General features: G+C 43.9%; 1 protein-coding gene across 6 annotated transcripts in view; it reads left to right on the top strand.

Moving 5' to 3' along the window:
- ARHGEF1 (Rho guanine nucleotide exchange factor 1) overlaps positions 1–21200 on the top strand; it is a 3019431-nt gene that overhangs the window by 1989836 nt on the left and 1008395 nt on the right. For all 6 annotated transcript variants that reach the window (XM_044080805.1, XM_044080809.1, XM_044080807.1 and 3 more), the window contains one exon: positions 6145–6271. In XM_044080805.1, coding sequence (XP_043936740.1) covers positions 6145–6271 — 127 coding nt within the window. The remainder of the gene's footprint in view (positions 1–6144; positions 6272–21200) is intronic.

Genomic DNA, 21200 nt, shown 5'->3' on the forward strand with positions numbered 1-21200 from the left:
CCACAGCTTCTTATATTCCACAGGTAAATGTATGTCTGGGCATGGTTATAATTCTCTTCCAAGAGTTTCTTGTCTCAGTTTTGCAGTCGGCTCTCTATGAGTTGCCAAAGTCTTGCCTATCGCTTTTTACAGTAGATGTGTGGCTTCCTCCATTCGAGGCAGTTGTGTGAGATCTTTTTCCCAGAATGCCCCAACACCACAGCTTCAAACACTCCACTCCAGTCACTGGGGTTAGGGCACTATACTACATGACCTCCCGTTAGCTCAGACGTATGGGTGTGAGTTATATAAGCAAGCCAGATCATACCTAAGTTGTCCCACAAACTCATTGGCACAGGGTTATTTTTTTCATGCTTTCTTCCTGTCAGGGTAATATCTGGCATATTGTCCTGCCTGCGAGCAGGTATAACATCACAGCACAAAAGTCTGTCTTTACAGGGTTTTATTGAATTCACATCATCATCTTCTCCTGTATTGCCAAAAATGTCTGAAACAATTTGCCACATTTTACTGAGACACCATATGATGCAGAATTTAACTTTTTTTTTATTATTGTATACCAAAGGGTATCAATTTCCCTTGCTTGATCTGTGTGTAGAGTTTGTGTTGACAGTAATAGCTCAAATTTCCTGTTCATTTCTTTCCGTTTCAGCTTACAGTTCAGCTGTACATTTTCTTTTATCTGAAATTTCAGTGCAACACAAGACTTTCACGGCGCTGCATACTTAGCATGTTTTCTACTTTCTTACATGGAAGTGCAGTTTATTTCATTCCACACTCTGTATCTTAGTGGTTCATTCGCTGAGTTTTCATTTAAAGAAAACTTACTTTTATTGTTGCAGAAGTATATGGTAGCCACAGTTCTTGTTCTTCTGTTTATCTTTTTTATGCTGAGACATTTATTTCAGTACTTCTTTTTTATCGCTCCTTTAAGTTATTACTTAAATAGGCATACACACATTAATAGAAAAGAACACAAACTTTATTAACATTTGTCATATTCATACATTATTCATTTCATGTTTTCTTCCTTTTTAACAGGTATTCATTCAAGCATTAAATAATTTGCCCCAATTCCTGCCTTCCCTTAAATCTCTAGCCTCCTGAACGTTATTCTGCATGTATCATTCCTACAAATTTCCGAATACAGAGTAAAACTTGTATATAAAATAGACTGTATCAGCATAGGGTTATTGAGAGCCAAGCTTCTTCATTTCCCTTCAGTTGTAAGCTTGTCATTTAAACCTGGTGGCTTAGTTTTGTCTTTTTCCTGTATAACATCTTTTGGATAAGTAGCTTGTTATATGCTGTGTAGTGTATAGCTTTCTAGACTTGTGTAGGCTGTACCCTGTCAATTTTAAGAAATTGGGCATTGTAATTGTTATGCATTGATGTAAGTTACTGTAACAAAAAATGCTGCAGGTTCCCTGCATTTTTCCGGCTGTTGTGTATATAGTGTGTAGAGTTTCCTATGGCATAGTGATTGGCCTTGCTGCCTCACACACTTGTTTCTGCTACTTAGCCAGGGTGCCTTCCGTGAAGAGTCTACATGTTTTCCTTATGGGTTTTTCTTGCCACGTCACAAAGAAGTGCCTCAGTTCATCTGGTTTACCACCAAATTGCCCATGGATGTCATTTCATGAATAGTGAGAACACGAATATTTACTCAAGTATGTATGCCTATGTGCGTGGGTCTTTGTGTGTGCACGCACATATACACCCTGCAGTGGGTTTGGCGGTCTGTCCAGTATTCATTTATTTGCTGCACTTCCATTGAACTCAGACATATGCTGTGGCCCTACTTGAACTTTTTATTGGATTGTATGGATATTTAGATAATAAATAAACGACTGGATCTATTCATGTCAGGACACTGTAACAAAAGGATTGGTGTATTTCTTGGCAACAAATCTCCTGACAAGCTCAAGCACTTCTTCCCCTATTCCATAACCCCTCCCACCCTGAGGTGATACTCCAGATCTCATTGCTACCACTGTAGCCTTGACTTCTTTGAGAGCTAGCTCAAGCTTTAGAGAGCTATTATTAGTGTTTTCTTACTTACATAATTGCCTTTTTATCATCTCTTCACAAACTGTAAAATTTAACAGTAGATTTATTATTCTGTCTTTTTCTGTTTCCATTCCTGACTTCCCCTTTTATTCCCTCCCTGTCCTTCATTGCTTTAAAAAAATGTGTGTGTGTGTGTGTGTGTGTGTGTGTGTGTGTGTGTGTGTGTGTGTGTGTGTGTGTGTGTGTGTGTATGTATGTATATATATATATATATATATATATATATATATATATATGTGTGTGTGTGTATATGTGTGTATATAAATAAATAAATAAATATATATATATATATATATATATATATATATATATATATATATATATATATAAATGTGTGTCTGGTGTGTCTGTATGTACACACACATTATACACTTCTTTGTGTCTCGGTGGAGTTATTGTTGACAAATGGACTGTTTTGTATGTTTTTTGATGGGTAGTGCTTGCAGTTTATGGTTGGGTTCTGTTGCATTTTTCCAGAAATAATTTGAGTAGAGTATACTAACCACTGATAAAAACCCAAAGTCTGACGTCAAGAAATATGAGAATTTTGAGCACAAGGTTCCCCCTCAAGACCCATATGAGATGTGTTGTATGGTGTTCTAGGGAATGGGCCATTTGTAGAATGACTGCACAGTTTGTAAAAATTTCATATCTTGGACCCTTTTGTTCAGGAAAAATAAATTAGTATTGAAATGCCTCTTGCCTTCAGAGTTGATGCCAACAGATAAGCCCAGAGTAGAAGACTGTCATACAGCATTGGCTACAGTTTCTAAACATGAGAAGTGTTAGGAAAAGCGTTATTTGAATGACCTAGATTTTGCCATAGTTGCAGATTGAAGAAGCTGTCTCCAGCCAAAGTTCCACTGACGGCTTCTCCTCCTGGACCTTGCCCCTTTGTGATGGTCACTCCTGCTAGGTTTTTATCTTCCTCTTGACAGAAGTCTTCTGGCACTGTGGACTCAAGTCTCGGATGTAAGGCTAACAAATTTTCTTCAGATAAGGAATTGTCCATGTTTCTTGCCTCTCAACCAAGCCACTGCTCCTTCCCTTAGATCTTACTAGTCCCTTGAGAGCCCTGCTTCAGTTGATTCAGAGCAGATGTTGTCAGCCTTTGCGAAGGCCCGGTTTAGTTATGGCCCTATCTTAGCCCCCTCTGTACCTAAGCTAGCTAGAAATAAATCTATCATCTTTCAATGCTGTTCCTCCCCAACCCCCATTTCAGTGCTAATGGTATTGGAATCAGTGCCAGTAAATGTTTCTGCTGCTTTGTCATTGAAGAATATTTCTTCTTGCTGGGGCCCCTGGTGCCACTGACTGTTTCAGCGGCAACTGTGGCATCTGTGGGGTGCATTAGATTTTTTGATGGGTAGTGCTTGTACTTTGTTTGGGTTTGTGTTGTATTTTTCAGAGAGTTTGGCACTGACCTTGACCCTGGTGGCCTCTGAAGTGTTACTGAGGTCAGTGGCATCAGCATTCAACCCCTCTGCACCAAAATCTTTAGAAATTACTTTGGCTCTAGAGTGGCCAGTGCCTTCTGTGTTTGTTTCTAGTGCCACCTCTGCTCCACTGATGCCCATGTGTTTGATGCTGAGTTTCAGACCATAAAGTCTCTGTCGACATGTCTACTCAGTGGAAACCTTTTCTTAAATCCTTGCTGGTGCAGACACGTGATAAGTTGATTTCACTCCAAAGAGACTTTTGAGGAAAAGTCTTTCAACCGTTCTTCATCTATGCTGCATGGGGACAGAGGACAGCTTAGATCTGTGATGCAGATATCTTGTCCGCCTTCTTCGTAGGAGAGTTCAGACGAGTCCTCCCCAGCAAAAGAGCAGAGCAAGACTCGGTTTCTCTTCTCAGATACAGATTTCGGCAACTTCCATCCATGGATAGCACTTTATTTGAAGGAGGTCTGTTAAGTTCTTTTCCTCAGCACCTGTGTTGTTTCAACCCCAGACAAGTTGCTGGTTGCATTGTGCAGCAAGGCTTTTAGGGAGCCTGACAGTACTAAATCAGTTCCCCAGAAGCCTGACAGAGTGTTACAGATCCCGGATGATAGCAGTGTTGTAAAGGCTCCATGTGGTCGCCATTGTTGTCTCCGCTGCCACCAAGCAGGAAGTCCCATAGAATGCACAGGCTATCCATACCCTGAATAGAGAATCTAGGATAATGGATAGGATAGATAATGGGTAGGCTAGAAGAAGCATGTCTGTGCATTAGGGACTTTTTCAATTAGAGCTCTGAAATGCACGGCACATATGTTTAGGTTTGAGTCCCCCTCTACAAAGAGGCCAGTCACAAGAGGGGCTCCTCCGGGATCAGCCTGGGACCATTCCTTTTTGGCATTTACTTCTCTGAAGTCAAGGCCAATGTCAGTGGCCACTGGCTGACTAAATTTGCAGATGATTGCAAATTAGGAGCAGTCGTAGAATCCCCCAGCAACACAAATGTTCTCCAGGAAGGGCTGACACAGACAAGTAACTGGTGTCAGCGCCATGTACTAAAGCTAAATGCCAAGAAATGCATAATACTGTCCTTCAGGAAATCATCCACCCCTAGTAGTTGTCATATTGACAACACATCCCCTAAGAACTGACCCAGTAGTCAGGGACTTGAGGACGCATGCAGACAAATAATCTAGCCTTTAATCATCATGTGTCTACAGTTGTGAGGAAATCATTCTTTGTTGTGCAACCTTTAAGTAAAGGTGTGGCATCTAAGTCCAAGGAGGTCATTGTTCCATTTTATTCAGCATTTATCAGACCTGTCATTGAGTGCAGTGCCCCCTTTGGTATGCAATTAGCCAGGCACATGCAGCATTTGGAACATCTACAGAGGTTTCTTACTAAAAGAATACAGGGCGTAAATAACTTGGCCTTTGCAGATCATTTCAAGGCCCTATTGTATTCTTTCTCCTACAGGCTGTTGAGGGGAGATCTATGCCTGGCACACACAGGCATTGTCAGACCCCACCCTGATGGTCTCTGCAAAACAAATTGCATCTGAATTACCCATTCTGAAGCCTTAAATCTTGCCTGTGATATAAATAGGATCTGCTGGAGGGACAGGTTCCCCATCCATGTGAAGCAGAGTTCCTCTCTAACCCAATTTAAGTGCAGCAGGGAACAGAAAATTCATCCCTTGTTTGGCACCTATGTCTGTAAACGACACAGGTCGCCTGTAAATGGTTCATCTCCCAATACCCTGCTTACACTTATCAAGGGTACCAGAACTTTTCAGAGGTCTGCAATACATGGGTAGGCTTAAAAAGGCCCTTTTGGTCATTAAACTTGTACACACCTATGAAGCTATGAACTTAAGAGTTGTGGGTAGACCTTGCTGCGATCTCTTCATTTCCCCCTTAAAATACTGAAATATTTTCAATATGTAGTTTCTCTGTTTACCCAGTTGAGTTGTAAGCCAGTCAAGCATATGCTGACATATTGCATTCCCATCAGATATCTGAAGGGACACTAGCATGCAGAGGCATGTATCTCATCAGGTGGTAGCACTTGCAACTTTGGAAGAACCAGTTAGGAGGAAGGGGGAATGATTTCAGGGCAAAAGAGTAACACCTCCCCGTCCCCGATCAGCAAGCTGGCTATCTTTCTACCACCTGACTTTCACGAGTGAACAGAGAGCTTATTGGGATTCCCGGGCAGGAAAGAATGGGCCAGAAGCTTTTGCCTAGCCCGGGAATACCTGGCTGCCTTTCCACCAGAATGAATGGGCTAGTCGGATGAAGTTAAGAGGAGCAGCTGGTTAAGGTCTCAAGGTGGGGGGGGGGGTAGTAACATCATAATGGATGTAAAAGGATGGCAGTCTTACAAATAAGGCACAAGATTTGTGAACTGTTGAATACTGTGTTTAAAGACTGTTCTTGTTTGTTTCCCCCCAGACTTTGATTTTATGATCTGATGGTGTGTTCCAGAGATGTAAAGTCTATTTCTGAGAGAGATGTAAGAGAGTTTTCGTCTGTAAATGTGTTTTTTGTGGTAACCATGGAGGAGCAGTGCTGTGAAAATGGCAGAGTCGTGAGTATTGATTCTTAATTTAGTTCTGCTTTCTTTTTTCTAGCCCCACTAGGTGTTCGCCAAGGACCTGAAGGTCAGTGTGCTACAGACGTCTCAGAGCCTCCATCAAAAATTTCAGGTGATCAACCAGCCCAAGAGCATCTGCCTGATGAGCCAGGAGACAGCGACAGGTAAGGGATATGGAGAAAACCGCTTGTTTGGTGCCATAATCTGCAATAGCTTCTTTCCTTTTTCAGAGCGACAGTCAGGACTGATAGTTTGACAATAAGAGAGATATAGTTTGAGATGTACATCTTAAGAGAAGATGACTGCTCAGGTCTGTATAAAAAACTAGAAAGTGACATACTTCAGGTTTAGAGTCAAGTCTCTGGTTGTTTCAGTGCCATAGAAGGGTACAACACCAAGCTGCTATCAGAAGAGTGTATTCACTGTCAAAACAAATATCTGATCTATTTCGACCATTATCAGATATGTCTCTTGTTAAAAGATAGATACACCTTTGGAACTCCATTTGTCAGGTACCAGAAATTTTACTATCCAACAGTTTGCACTGAGGAGTGTATTACAGTATCATTTTGTGTTTGCTCTAGGATAAACCAGATCCTTTCATTTTTCATTTTATTTATGGCCTTCACTTGTTAACTTTTTGGAAATGTTATTTCTTTGCTGTGTATTTTAATGTATTTTTTTTTTTTTTTGAGTTTTTTTTGTCCTCCGCCCACCTCCTGCCCACCTGTCTTATCCCTTCATCATATATATATTGATTCATTCATTCCCCACTGTTGACTACCAACATGCTAGAACACTAGGAAAGTGAGGCAAGGGGACAGAGGGTCACATCAGCCCTACATTGGGAGGGGTTGTTTGGGTATTTCTTAACACCCCCACTGCCTGCCTCTGTGGCCAGACCAAGTAGTGCTTTTTCCATACATCCACAGTACTGAGATGATGTAATGTACTTAGTGGGCTTGCACTCTACAAAGCCCTTGTTGCAGGAGCTGCACTTGTGGGCCTTCCTGCAGGAGTGCATTTGTTGCAGGACTCTGTCAACTCCATCTCTTTAGGACGGGTGATCCATAAGTGGGCACTGAATTCCATCCCACTTCCCTCTAGAGCTTTCTCCATTTCCCAGACTGCTAGTTGAACCAGGTCACCTGGCATAGATAAGCCAAACTCTGTGTGCCCCATAGCTGGCTGTCACTGTTTCAGTATTTGCAGGTGGCATGCGCCTGTTTTTCTTTTCCAAAATGTGGTTTACATTTTACAACTTTATTATCTTTTCTGTTTTTGCCACTGTTTTCATCATCTAGATGTCCCACCCCTTTTTAAAATGTCTAAAGTTTTACATGGGTCCATATTTTCATTGTGTTTTGCTAGGCTTCTTGGAAATGCAAGTAACCGTCCTGGAAATTGTATCTGTCATGGAGGTCTTTTCTTAATCATCAACTTCTCCACCAGCATCATTCAGCATAAAACATCAAAGATCCCATGCTGAGATGTCTCTGCGCTCAATGTGATGTTTGCTATGATATAGTAAAAAGGATACATAACTGTCCATATTATCTGATCCCACCAGTTAATTTTTGCTGCATGCATATTTCAGATTACAGTCCTTCCTGTGAAATCCTACAGTCACATGCGCTGAGCATCCATGTAGCCATTCATTTTTGAGCCATGAGCCACGCTGACATTGTGTATTTTTTTCCCCCTGGGAGAAACATAATGTGGAAAACTGACCAAAGTGCCAGAAATGTAATTCTTTTACTCGTGAGTCAATGTAGCTCACAACCTACTACTGTTAGAATTGTATGGAAATCTTTCTTCCACTTAGCTGTCGTTTCTGCTTGTGTATCTGGTATTTTATGACCTTGTCTCTCTCACAAAGATTTTAGACTTTTCTTGTATATATTTAGACATTCGTTATATATATTTATTTATATACATATTTAAAGGTATATTTTTATAAGTTTGTGTTTGGTGTTTTTACCACTACATGGAGTTAGAGATTTAAGGTGTGCATTTTAGTTGAATGGGCGGTTTTAAATATACATAATTTTTAGAAGTATTTAAAAAGGTTATCTGTTTATTTAACATTACTATATTGTTATTGACTATTTGTACATTTTTACATTAAACATATCTTCCTTTACACAGCATTAGATATACTATTATAGTAACAAAATGTGGTGGTTTATTGTTGATAGAATGATTTAATTATTTAATTAGACAATGAAAGGTTAGTTAATAAATTAGTATACAAGTGGTATGTTTGGTTGCTGGGATTCACCTGGTCTGACTGTAGTGGATGAAAACATGATGAAACGTCAAAGCATTAATGCCTCTGATTTTAATTTGTGTGATTTCCTTTGGATTTAATGAAGGCTGAGTGGCAATGGTGGAAGGAGTCGTTCTGAGTGCTTTTTTCTTGGATTATTGGTTTTGTCTGGGCACTTTTTTCCTTTCTTTCCTAATGTTTCTAATAATGAAGGAAATAGCAGAGGTGCAGGTGGACACTTTTGCCTTGTTCCTCTGATCAAACACAGCTTAAATGAGAGGAGCCCTTCCACCTTAATTCTTGCATCCAAGCTTTCATAAATCCACCTAATTGACCCTGTTGTCCTGTTAAGGAAGTCAAATGCTACCATTGCCGTACTCTTAATTTCCATATTGACTGTATTGGATGATTTCTGTTCATCGATAACAGTAGTGGCATTTTCTTTCACAGTGCTTTCCTCTGGGTCATCATTGTTCTGTTAATGTTGTCAAATGTTTTCATGCACTCCACAAAATCATAATGATCCATAGCCATCTATTTTGGCAACACTTGGGGGGTATTCGAAGCTGGGTCTAATAACAGCCACTACAGCTTCCTTCCAAGATGCTTGTACTCCCCTTTTTGCAATATTGTTAAACAAAACCTTCCTAATATCACCTTCTTTCCTCCAAACTTCCACAGGAATGCTATCTGCTCCTGGAGAATTCCCCACTGATAGGTTATAAGTCACTAATTATCTTTTTCTGTCTCAACTATCGGTTGTTGAGACTCATCTTCGTCTAATGGTGGCATAATTAAGTTTTTCATAAATATTTCATTTGTACCTTTTCTTGGTTTCCACATTCCTCTGCTTTATATAGATTTTGATAAAATTTCCAAAATATATGTAATGCCTCTATACACGTACACACACACACGTGTATATGTATATATATATATATATATATATATATATATATATATATATATATATACACACACACACACACACACACACACACGTTAACACTCATTCACTCCACTTCCCCACCCTACCCCCAATTACCATCCACCCAAAACAAGCATGCTGGTGGTGTAGCAATCATCTATAAAAATTCTCTAACTTTCACCATACTCCCACAGGAAATGCCCAAATTTAACAATGCTGAACGTCTAATAACACTCCTAAAAATCAACAGTAGGAAACTGTATGTTTAACAAGCAATTTGTATACCACCAAGGAATAACATTGTTACTGCTGAAAACATTCTGTATTGGATATCCCAACAAATTAACCATGAAGGTATAATACTTGAAGACTAAGTGTAAACTGGCAACTCGTAATTTCCACTACCCCCACTGAATCCATAAACTTGTACAACTTCAGACAATTAATATAGAATCGATAAAACTTCAGGAGGACACTCAAAATTAGACTGGATCCTTACAAACAAACAAGACAAACTGACAGAAGTAGGCTGCCTGTTAGCATAAGTGACCACATACCAACATTTGCCATTAGAACTCACCATAACCTATAACACATTTGTAATCAAGTACAAAATAACTCACCATAACCTGTAACACACTTGTACTCAATTACAAAATACAACAAATTTCAGCAAAGGTATTTTCAGTGAAACACTGAACCAGTATAACTGTAATGTACTTAGAACAGTACCACTAGATACTGCTGTAGAACTTACAACATATTCTTACAGATCTTAAATAATCTAGCACCAGTAAGTAATGAGTAAAATCTAAACCCACACTATAGCTACAAAACAAACAAAAAAAATCATGATAAAAAGAGATAAAGCCTGGAAAATTTGTATAAAATAGAACTCAAAATGCTTTCCAGCAATTTAGAGATCTCAGAAACCTTGCAAAACACCATGTCAAACAGGACAAGCAAATATACTATACCAACCTACAAGACAAACATCAAAACAACCCAAAACTTTTTTGGTTATCACTTAATAAACTACTCCACCCTAGCAAGACTGCTACTCCCTCTCCAAAAGCAGACAATTCAACAGACTATCCCCACACAGTTTAATTCCTCCTTTATACAATCAATATTCTCTCTTTCAAAACACTAATAGATCTGCCCTCCCTCTGTACCCCTGTCCAACCAAAACCACCCACAGCTTTTCAGTTTTAGTCCAGTACTTACCTCACTCATAATGAAGTTGCTCCTTAAACTAAAAACTACTTCTGTAGCTGTAGACCAGCTACCATCATACTAGCTAAAAGTGGCCGCAGAAGTCGTAGCCTTTTCCATGTCCATACTAATAAGTCCATAGCAGAAAGATACATCCCATCACTGTGTAAAAAAATTCTAAATCATACCACTGCACAAAGGCAGCACATGTACAGAGTTTTAACTACAGACCAATAGTGATTCTGTCCTCCCTTTCCAAAGTATTAGAGAATTGCATATATATATATATATATATATATATATATATATATATATATATATATATATACAGCTGGTGTAATACCTAAAAAAAAAAAAAAACTTTCTTTAACACAAAATGGCTTTAGACCCCAGCACAGCACCAATACTGCTCTACTACATTTTACCAGTGTAATAAACCAAGAAAGAATGGTCTGCTTGTGTCCACCATGTTCTTAGACTTGTCAAAGGCATTTGATACTGTCTCGCACCAGCAGCTGCTCATTCAGCTCTCCTCAGTATGACTTTCACAGTACTCTTTGTCATGGTTACTTAGTTACCTGTCTGGAAGGAAAAAAGCTGTTAAATGGCAACAAACCTACTCATCCTTTCAACCAGTTACTACAGGTGTCCCTCAGGGCTCTATCCTGAGTCCTGTCCTATTTAATATATGTATTAATAGTTTCCATTCACCATGCTGGTTTAGTTCAGTATGTGGATGACTCAGCTTTAATATGTGCATCCACAACAGTAAATGTGCTCCAAGACATCACCGAAAAATCTTTCTCCTCTGTAGAAACCTGGCTCAAAGAATCAAACCTCCTAATCAACCCCAAGAAAATTAAGATTTGATGTCGTTGCCTTCACTTGCTCTTCAACCTATGGGTTTTGGATCCGAGAATCGGATCTGACTTGGCTGCTTACCAAAGCTAAAGTCTCCAATATCTGAGCTCCTCTCCTACCAATGATGCTTCTTTCTTCCAAATCCTTTTGATCTCTTCTGCCACGCTTCGCTAAATATAGGGTTCTTGCACTCTGAGCTCCTCAGGGCTGTCTTTTAGTCAGTGAGTGACTTTTTTGCTATTTATTCAAGTTAAATTTGTTAGTTGTTACCCTTCCTATTACCTATATTTCTTTCAGCCTTAGGGCAGTCTCAAAAAGTTTTTTTTGGTCTCTTTCTTTCCCTCCCTTCTGTACCCTTTTTTGTATCTATATGTGTATATGTATATATATATATATATATATATATATATATATATATATATATATTTATTTATTTACATGTATATAAACAAAAAAAAACTGCTTCCAGTTCTTTAGAATTGTAGAACCTTTCACTTCTGACTGCTTTGCTTCGTGTGTGTGTTTTATACATTATGTTTTTTCTTTCAGCATGGCTGAGTCAAAACCCACTGAGTTTTAAGAAGTGTGGGCACAATATCACACTTTCTGATGTGCACTCTGAATGTGTGGTGTGTTTGGGGGAGGCTCATCTGGATTCTGCCTGTGCTATTTATGTTGGCTTGCACTCATCGATCGCCATAATAAACTTATTTTAGAGGTACTCCTCCCTACTTCCTCTTCTTCAGCCACCCCTTCCAGTTCAGGGGCTCAAAGAGATCCCCCAGCAGACCATGCTACTTAGGGGAACCTTCTGTCAAAATTTCAAGACTGTTAGAGTTTACAAATTTGGCACCCATCATCATTCAGGCCTCCCCTCCTTGCCGGAGTCAAAGTTTCTCCCCAGATCCAGTGACAACTAGACCAAAGTCCCCTTTCCTGCATCAGCCAAGGCCCTTTTCTAGGCCTGCTGTGATGGCTTCTTCTGTTAGGTCCTCCCAAAACCTTTCTGAAGCCGAGGTGGACAGTATGATGGTCAAATTTCTTAAGGCAAAAATTTAGCTGGGGATCTTGCCTGCTCCGTCCTCTTCTGGATCCATAAGCAATATTATTACCTTCACCGCTGTCGCTCCTCCAATCCAACCCCAGATTTTGGAGTTATCAGTTCCAAGCCTTCCTGGAGCTGAGATGTCAGGACTGACAAGTACTGTTACCTCGACTCTGACAGTTTCCCTGTCTTGCCCGGCTATGACTGTTTCAGAGCCTAAAGGCTTTCAGAGCTGTAGCTTTGGCATTGGTTTCAAGGAGTTGACGGCTACAAAAATTTTGGAGCTGTGTCTTACTCTCTTGGCTTCAGCATTTGACATTTCGGCTCTGACTCCTCACTCGGATCCAGCGGTGTTTGGGGTTCATGGAGCTTCCCCGTTGACAGCTTCGGCGGGGGGTGCCTACTGTGTCTCAATCTCCCTTATCGTTTGAGGTGGTGGAGAGGGTTCTCTCTGCACCCAGAAGATTCTTGACTATACCTGCTTAAGACTCTTGCCCCCCCCCCCACACACACACACACACACACACACACACACAGCAGCTTTTGTGCCAGAGACATCTACTATGTCCCCTCCAGGACAGCCTTCCCAAAAGGGCTTCCAGTCTACTTCCCATCTGGAACCCCCCAGAGTCTTCCAATACCTCCCCGGAACACCTTACAGAGGAGGTCCCTTGCAAGGATCAGTGCAAAAGGAGACACTTGGATTCCCCTTTGGAATCCCTCAGAGAGGACACCAATCTCGATGAAGGAGAAGGGTCCTCCAGATCACCACCCGAGGATGTCTCCTTTGGAGACATCATGGAAATCCTTCTCCAAAAGGGTGGTTGATCTTCCAAAAGCCCTAACCCAGAGGAATTGCTGATGTTCTTAGTGTTTCACTGTTGCAGTCATTACATTTGGGTAATCTGCTGGCAAGTTGCCCTCAGTCGGCCTGATTAACAAAATCTTGGGTCCTACGTCGGTCGCTGTCCCTTCTTCCATGACGTCAGGTTGTCAGGGGTATAAAAGATGCAGCCGATGCCATTACATCAGTCTTTCTTGCCACACAGTGCCCGAAGCAGAAGCAGTCCGCAAGTGCCAGTCAGCCGACCCCTGAAATTTTCGTTTTCGAGTTTCAGAACTGAAGTCTTCAACTAAAAGTTAAGTACCCTGTTGAGGAAACTTTTTCTTGCTCTTTACCGATGTCAGTAAAAGTTAATAATTGCATTACTTGTGAGAAGCAAATACCTCATAAGGATTTTCATTTGTACTGTATTCCTTGCCTAGGCCCTGATCATAACGTACCTTGTTGTCGGTTTTGTGCTAGATTTAATCAATGCACTATTAAACGTCTGTTCAGTTTTGCTTCTAAATATTTTGGCTCATGATTTAACTATCCAGAATTGACGTCATTTAGCCATCCGACTACCGGAATACCTAAAAAACGCAAAGAAAAAGATAGAGACACACCGTCAAGGTCCAAAACTGATGACGACGCTTCTCCTAAGCCAGTCGCTAGTTTGCCGGTACTCAGTGAGGTGCTTTCGCAGCCCCTGATGCCCGCTACTTTTGATTCGCAGGCCTCTACTGAGACCCATTCGGAGTCCGGTATGCCGTGAGATGCTTTAAGTATTGAACCCACGGATGTCTCTACCTTAGATGGGTCCGTAGCCACTTTGCAGGCACTGGCTTCTGAGGGTGTTTTCAGGTCTAAAGATTTGTATATTAAACCAAAGCCATCTTCAAAACTAAGGCCAAAATCTACTTCTGTGTCTAAAAAAACGATGCTTGGGCCACGTGTGCAGGCCCATATGCCTAAAAAACAAATGATCAAAATGGTTGAAGATTTAATTACCTTGATCAGGGGTAGCCAACCCCCTCCTGCTAAGAGGCCTAGGCAAGACATTGACTGTGAATCTTCAGATCAGGATTCTGTTTCTTCTGATTCTTCTACTGAACAGGATTTATCTATACCTACTTATGAGTACTCTGATGCAGAAGATTCCATCCCTTCTGCTTCTCCCCCTGAGGATTTCTGTTTTGGAGAAACTTTACATACCTTAAGGGAACATTTCCATTGGGAAAGTCAGGATTTTTCTGAATCTAAAAAGAGACTTAGGGATTTTCTTCTTCTTCCTCAGCATAGGCCTTTGGCTATACCTCCTGTTCTAGACATTGTTGATGATGTTTTTTCAGAATCTAGTATGACTCCTGATTCTCTGCCTCTGGCTCCTAGTAAGCCAGACAGAATACTACAGGGTTCCTGACTCTCACAAATTCCTTTTCAAAAACCCTACTGCTGATCCTGAAACCATTTCTCAGGGTCCCAAGGGCATTAATGCCTCTACTGCTAAAAATCCTACCCCTTCTGATAGAGATTCCAGGGCACTGGATAGATGGGGTAAGAAGGTTTACATGTCTGCAACCTTGGAAATCAGGGCTTTAAACTGTCAATTTCATATGTTTAAATATCAACAGCATGTCATGCGACTACTTAAACAGAAAATGATGTTAATCTCTGACTGTGTGGAAAATAAAGATTTGCAGGATTTTTTGCATTCAGCTTAACAAGTTGGAAAACATGCTTTGCAATGTGGTTTTGATTCCTTGGAGGCCTCTTGCAGGGCTTCTGTAACTGGATCTGTGCTAAGAAGGCATGCTTGGCTCAAAGATCAAACTCTGCCTGACCGTGTTAAAGCAAAATTGTTGGATGCTGCTTTACAACAGGACCGTCTCTTTGGTAATGAGACTGAAGAAGTGTTAAAAAAGATGGAAGATAAAGCTAAATCTATGCAAACTGTGAAAGATTTCTTACAAGTGCAACCTCCAAGATTTAGTAGCACTGGCCTACTAAGAACTGGTCCTTTCCAGTCCCTTCGAGAGCCACTCAAGTCAAATCCAGACATTCCAAAGGCTCCAGGGTTCAGTCACAAGGAACTTTTAGAACAAAACAATGGGGTGCCTTTACCTCCAAATCTGGAAACAAGAAGGCACCTCCCTATGGTAAACAGTCTCAAGTGACTTCCCTCTATAGTCACCAAGCCTTTAGCCGCCCCTTTGGGCGGGAAACTGGCACTTCATGCACGAAACTGGCAACTTATTACCCAGGGCAAATGGGTTTTAAATATAATATCCCAGGGATACAGATTTCATTTCCACACGTTGCCAATCCCAAACGGATTGCCAGATCTGTCCCCAAATCAGTGGGCAGAGGCCCAGAAACAAGTTCTGTCCCTCATGAATATGAGGGCTATTCAACCAGTACCAGAAGAGGAAAAGGGACAAGGTTTCTATTCAAGATTTTTCCTGGTACCCAGAAAAGACAAATCATGGCGTCCAATTCTGGACTTATCCACTCTAAACACATTTCTGGACATTCCAAAATTCAAGATGCTGACTCTCAACAGTTACTACCTATGTTAGGCAAAGATGCCTGGTTGGTAACTCTAGACTTAAAAGAGGCTTACCTGCATATCCCAGTCAGGTAATCTTGCAGAAGATACCTCCTCTTCAAAGCAGGCTACTTGCATTACCAGTTCTCTGCACTGCCCTTTGGCTTATCTAATGCTCCAGGGGTCTTCACAAAGTGCATGGCTCCAGTAATTGCATTTTGCAGGCAAAGAAATATTCAGATATATCCATACCTGGACGATTGTCTAATTCAGGCAGAAAACAAGGACATTCTTCTAAAGCATCTGGCGTTTGTAAAAAGGGTTCTAACTTGTCTAGGGTACACCATAAACGAAAAGAAATCACAACTGGTACTCTCCCAGAAAATTACATTCCTGGGTGCAAGCTTGAATACAACTGCCCAGATGACTTGCCTTACGCCAGAAAAGCAAATTCAATTGGTGACTTACTTCAAAAAGGTGGCCACAAAAACCCTGCTATCTGCAAGGCAAATTCTGCAAGCCTTGGGGTTTCATGGCCTCCTGCATTCTTCTAATTCCATATGCAGGACTGCATATGAGGAAACTTCAGTGGTACTTAAAAAGTTTATGGAGACAACATTATCACAGCCTGGAAACAATGAATCTGAAGTAGGCAGACTTCATTCGTCTGCAACCTGTGGGTATCGGATCCGACCTCGGATCCGAGCCGGCAATTCAAAAGCTTAGGCTCCGAGCTCCTAGCTCCTCCCTCTTACCCATAACCCCTTGCCAAGCCCTGACTGACCTCAGATTTCGTTTGCCGCTTTTCAAGTAGCTACGGAATTCCAGAGCTCCTGGCGTTGGTGAAGATAAGAAAGAATTTTTTGACAGAAAAAGTTTTAAAAATCTTTATTTTTGTTGTTGATATAGTTAGTGTTGAGTGTGTTTAGGCTTTCCTCTCTCTTTTATTTCATTTTCTTGGGTTTTGCGTAGTTTGTTTGTGTGTATTTTTTGTTAGGCCTTAGGGTTGTGATGTCTGAAGCCCATAAGGCTGTTTTCTCGAAATGTACCGAGTGTGGCCATAAGCTGTCCCCAGCGGATGGCCACACTGCAAGTTAATGCTTGGGGGTTGAACACCTGTCATCTGGTTGTACCATTTGTGCAGGGTTCAACCCCCGGGTTTTGAGGGAGCGGAGGTCGAAGCTGGTGCTGGCGGGTCTTTTACCTCCAGATACCGCCGCCTCTGCCCTTCCACTCAGCAACCTGTTGCTGTGGGTTCTCCCCCTCCGGCTGGGACTCAACCTCCCTCTAAGTTGCCGGAGGGGAAGGAATCCTCTAGGGAGAGAGAGAAGAAGGAGAGGCACAGGAGAGGCACCACTTAAGAGCCGAAACTTCCAGTTCGGCTCCTCCATCTAAGCGGGCCTCCCTGTGCCTTCTAGCTTTCCTCCTCCTCGGCTCCACTCCCCTCGGTCCTCTCCTGGACCCGAGGAGGAGGAGGCTAGCCCTTCTAGGAGGTCTCCGAGGCGGCTCTCTAGGTCCGCTTCGGTGGCCTCCACCAGGTCAACTTTTCAATGAGTGAAGCTGATATGGACCGGATGATGAGGAAATTCATCCAGGCCCAAATGCAAATGGGAGTGCTCCTAGCCCCCATCCGGGAGGGCCGACCTTTTTCGCCTTGGCTCCTTCTCCGACCCATACCACGGGTTCGGAGCTGTCGGCGCCGGGCAGATTTGGATCCGGGGTGGGTCGGATCCGATGGGTCGGCGCACTCGGATCCGTCCCATCCCTTGAGTGCTTGGTACCGGACCCGACCTCTCGAGCCGAGGGCCGAGCCTCGGATCCGAGGGAGCTGGTGTCTTCGGCTCCGTCCAGGTCGGAGCACACCGGTCTCGGATCCAACGGTTTCGCTCCGACTCCGATCCGCGGCCGGATCCGAGTGGGGTCGGCTCGGGCTTAGAGAAGCTGGCTCCCCTCGGCTTTCGGCGTAGTGGAAAGGGCACTGTTGAGGACATCCGGACCCCGGTCCCTGCCACGGCTCCATCCCGCACTCCATTGCAGTTGGGCCAGGCCCCCACCAGCCGGTCCCAGGGACAGCCCGCCTCGATGTCCCAAGTGGTTCCCTTGGAACATCCAACTGCTGAAGAGTACTCCTCGGACAGCCCCCGATGAAGTACCTCGGAAGCGTAAGTGCAAAGGAGGCACATGGACTCCCTGAGTCCGTCACTGAAGACACAGACTTGGATGAAGGGAAGGCTCCCTAGGTCACCCCCTGAGGACGTCTCATTTGGAGACATCATGGAGATGTTAAGGATCGGGGGTGGTCTGCCCCAAGGCTTCTTCGGACGAGTCTGTGTTCTTGGAGGCATTCGAGGCGGGCCCTTCTACCTCTTGGGTGTCCCCTCCTGCTGACCCCTGGTGGATCTTATTTCCATCAGGGCGTGGAAGGATCCGGACACCATTGAGCCTATCCTAAGCGCCAGGACCGCATTCTTTCCCTCCGTCGGACCGCACCCACTGGAGTAAGGGCCCCCAGTAGATGCCATGATGATGGCTGCAGCCACGAAGAGGGAATTGGCCCAGGAGAGTCCCTCCATGCATCCTCCGGGCAAGGAGTCCCGCTCGATGGATCGCATTGGGAAGCGAGTTTTTAGTTCAGCAACCTTCTCCTTGAGAGCGCTGAACTACATGGCACATGTCATTAGGATGCAGCGGGATCTGATTAAAGAATACGCTGCATCTCCCCGGAGTCCATCTCGAGTGAGGATAAACAGGTTTACTCCACCCGAATGGCCACTCTCAGATCAGTTTCCAATACATCTATGCGGCTGCTTTCTCATGCTACTGAGGGAGCTAGAGCCAGCGGAGCAGGCCTAGTCATGAGGCGACAGGCCTGGCTCCGCCATTGTGATTTTGCAGAGCCCTTCAAGGCGACCTTCGCGAATGCCCCCTTCGATGGTTCTGCCTTGTTTGGCAAGACTGTTCGCGAGACATTAGTCCAGAGCAAAAAGGACGGGAAGACGCTGTCTGCCGTCGGAGTCCGCTTCTCAGCTCCCCAGAGGTCCTTCTCTAAGAACCAAAAGGGACAGAAGAAGATGTGGTTCCGGAAGTCGCAGCAGTCCCAACCTGCTCCGGATAACCAGTCCTTCCGTGGCAGAGGAGGACGGGGAGGTCGTCGTGCTAGAGGCAGGGGGGCTCCTGGCAACTTTGGGTCCAGAGATTCTCTGATAGACCCACGCAGCAGCCCTGAAGGGTTGCCCGGCTGTCCGTCTCTGGAGGCAGTCGGGGGGTGGTTTTCGAGGCACCTGACTTCTTGGGAGTCCATAACAACAGACAGTTGGGTGCTTCGTGTCATATCCAGAGGATATTCAATTCCCCTATTCAAGGTTCCCAAATCTCGCAGCCTCCCAGATGTTCCACCCGACCAAAGGGAGGCGGCAGCTGTCGAAATCGAACAGCTGCTAGAAAAAAGAGCTATCCAGCGCGTCCCCCGAGATCAAACCGGATTAGGGTTTTACTCCAGGTTCTTTTGGTGCCAAAGAAGACGGGGACTTAAGACCAATCTTAGACCTTTCCCAGCTGAACCTGTCAGTAACCAAGCAAAAGTTCCGGATGGTCACCCTGCAATCTATACTTCCCCTCTTGAGGGAGAACGACTGGATGTGCTCCATAGACCTCAAGGACGCGTACTACCACATTCGGATGGACAGACGATCCAGGAGGTTTCTTCGCTTCTGGCTGGGAGCCAGTCATTATCAGTTCAGGGTCCTCCCCTTTGGTCTCACCTCAGCCCCAGGGTGTTTACCAAGGTGCTAGCGGTGGTAGCGGCCCACCTGAGGCTCCAGGGATTACAGGTCTTTCCGCACCTGGACGACTGGCTCCTGACGGCATCATCAAGGCATCTTCTGTGCTCAGCCAGGGATTACTTTCTTCAACTAGCACCAAGGCTGGGCATCACGATCAACTGGGAGAAATCTTTACTGAACCCCACACAAGTTATAGATTTCATAGGAGGAAGACTAAACACCAGATCAATGCGAGCCTTCCTCACCCCAGACCGTATTGCCAGCCTGAAGTGTCATGTGACAGCGATCCTGCAACCATCTCCACCTGCAGCTTCGGTCCTGAGGGCCCTAGGTTCTATGGCGGCAGCTATTCCGCTTCTCATTCATGCCCGTTTACGCATGCGGGTTCTTCAATGTCCCCTCTTTGTTCTTCTCTAAACGCTCCGATTGCGGTCAGCAGAGCGTGCAGGGACTCCCTTCTTTGGTGGCTTCTTTCTCTGGAGTCCCTGGCAGGGAGACCTTTTTGCGCTGCATTTCCCCGAGCCACAGTGACCACGGACGCTTCTTGCCTCGGGTGGGGGGGGGCATTCTGCGGGAAAGATTGTCCAAGGCACGTGGAATCCCACAGAGACGTCATTGCATATAAATGTCCTGGAAATGAGGGCGGTGCTCCTAGCGTTGCAAGCACTTCACCACGTTCTTCCTTCAGGGACTATTGCGATTCAGACAGACAACATGTCCGGTAGTCTGGTATATCAACAAACAGGGAGGAACCAGGTCTTACCCCCTTTGTCGAGAGGCCATGAGAGTCTGGGAATGGGCAATTTCCACCAAACGCTTTCTGGTAGCAACGCACATTCCGGGAAAGTCCAACATCCTTGCGGACAAGCTCAGTCGCACCATCCTTTCTCCACACGAGTGGTCTCTCAATCCTCAAGTAGCGAAGAAGATTTTTGCCGTTTGGGGGCAACCCTGTTGCGATCTTTTTGCCTCTCCCTCAAACGCCAAATGCGACAATTTCTTCGCTCTGCTTCCCCCACCAGGGGAGTTTCCCGAGAGATGCTCTGGTGCATGCTTGGCCTCCCGGTCTCCTTTATGCCTACCCTCCACTTCCTCTGATGCAGAGGCTTCTGCAGAAAGCCAACAGTTTGGGGAGCAGAATGATTCTCATTGCCCCGTTCTGGCCTCGACAACCTTGGTTCCCCTTCGTATGGTCTCTCAAAATCAATCCACCCTGGATTCTGGATCCAATTTCGGATCTCATCTCCCACCCTCTGGGAATGTCAGTTCCCAATCTGCGGACCCTGAAGTTGACAGCTTGGCTGCTCCAGTTCCATCCTTAATTAGGACTCCCGGTATCTCATCACCGGTCAAGGCCATTTTAGTGGCAGCTCATAAACCTTCCACCAGGCAGGTTTATCGGAGTAAATGGAAGAGATTCTCTATATGGGCAGTACAGAGAACTTTGGATCCTTTCTCGGCACCTATGTCAGCGGTGCTGGATTTTCTAACAGACCTCTTTCATCAAGGGGCTAGTTTTTCCACGATTAAGGTACACTTGGCAGCTATCTCGCATTATCACATTGGTCATGACACAGCTCCCCTTATGACGGCGAAATTATGCAAAACATTTCTCAAAGGAG

Source organism: Protopterus annectens, chromosome 8.part0 (assembly GCF_019279795.1).
Source record: "Protopterus annectens isolate FY-2018-M chromosome 8.part0, PAN1.0, whole genome shotgun sequence".
NCBI classification, from domain to species: domain Eukaryota; kingdom Metazoa; phylum Chordata; order Ceratodontiformes; family Protopteridae; genus Protopterus; species Protopterus annectens.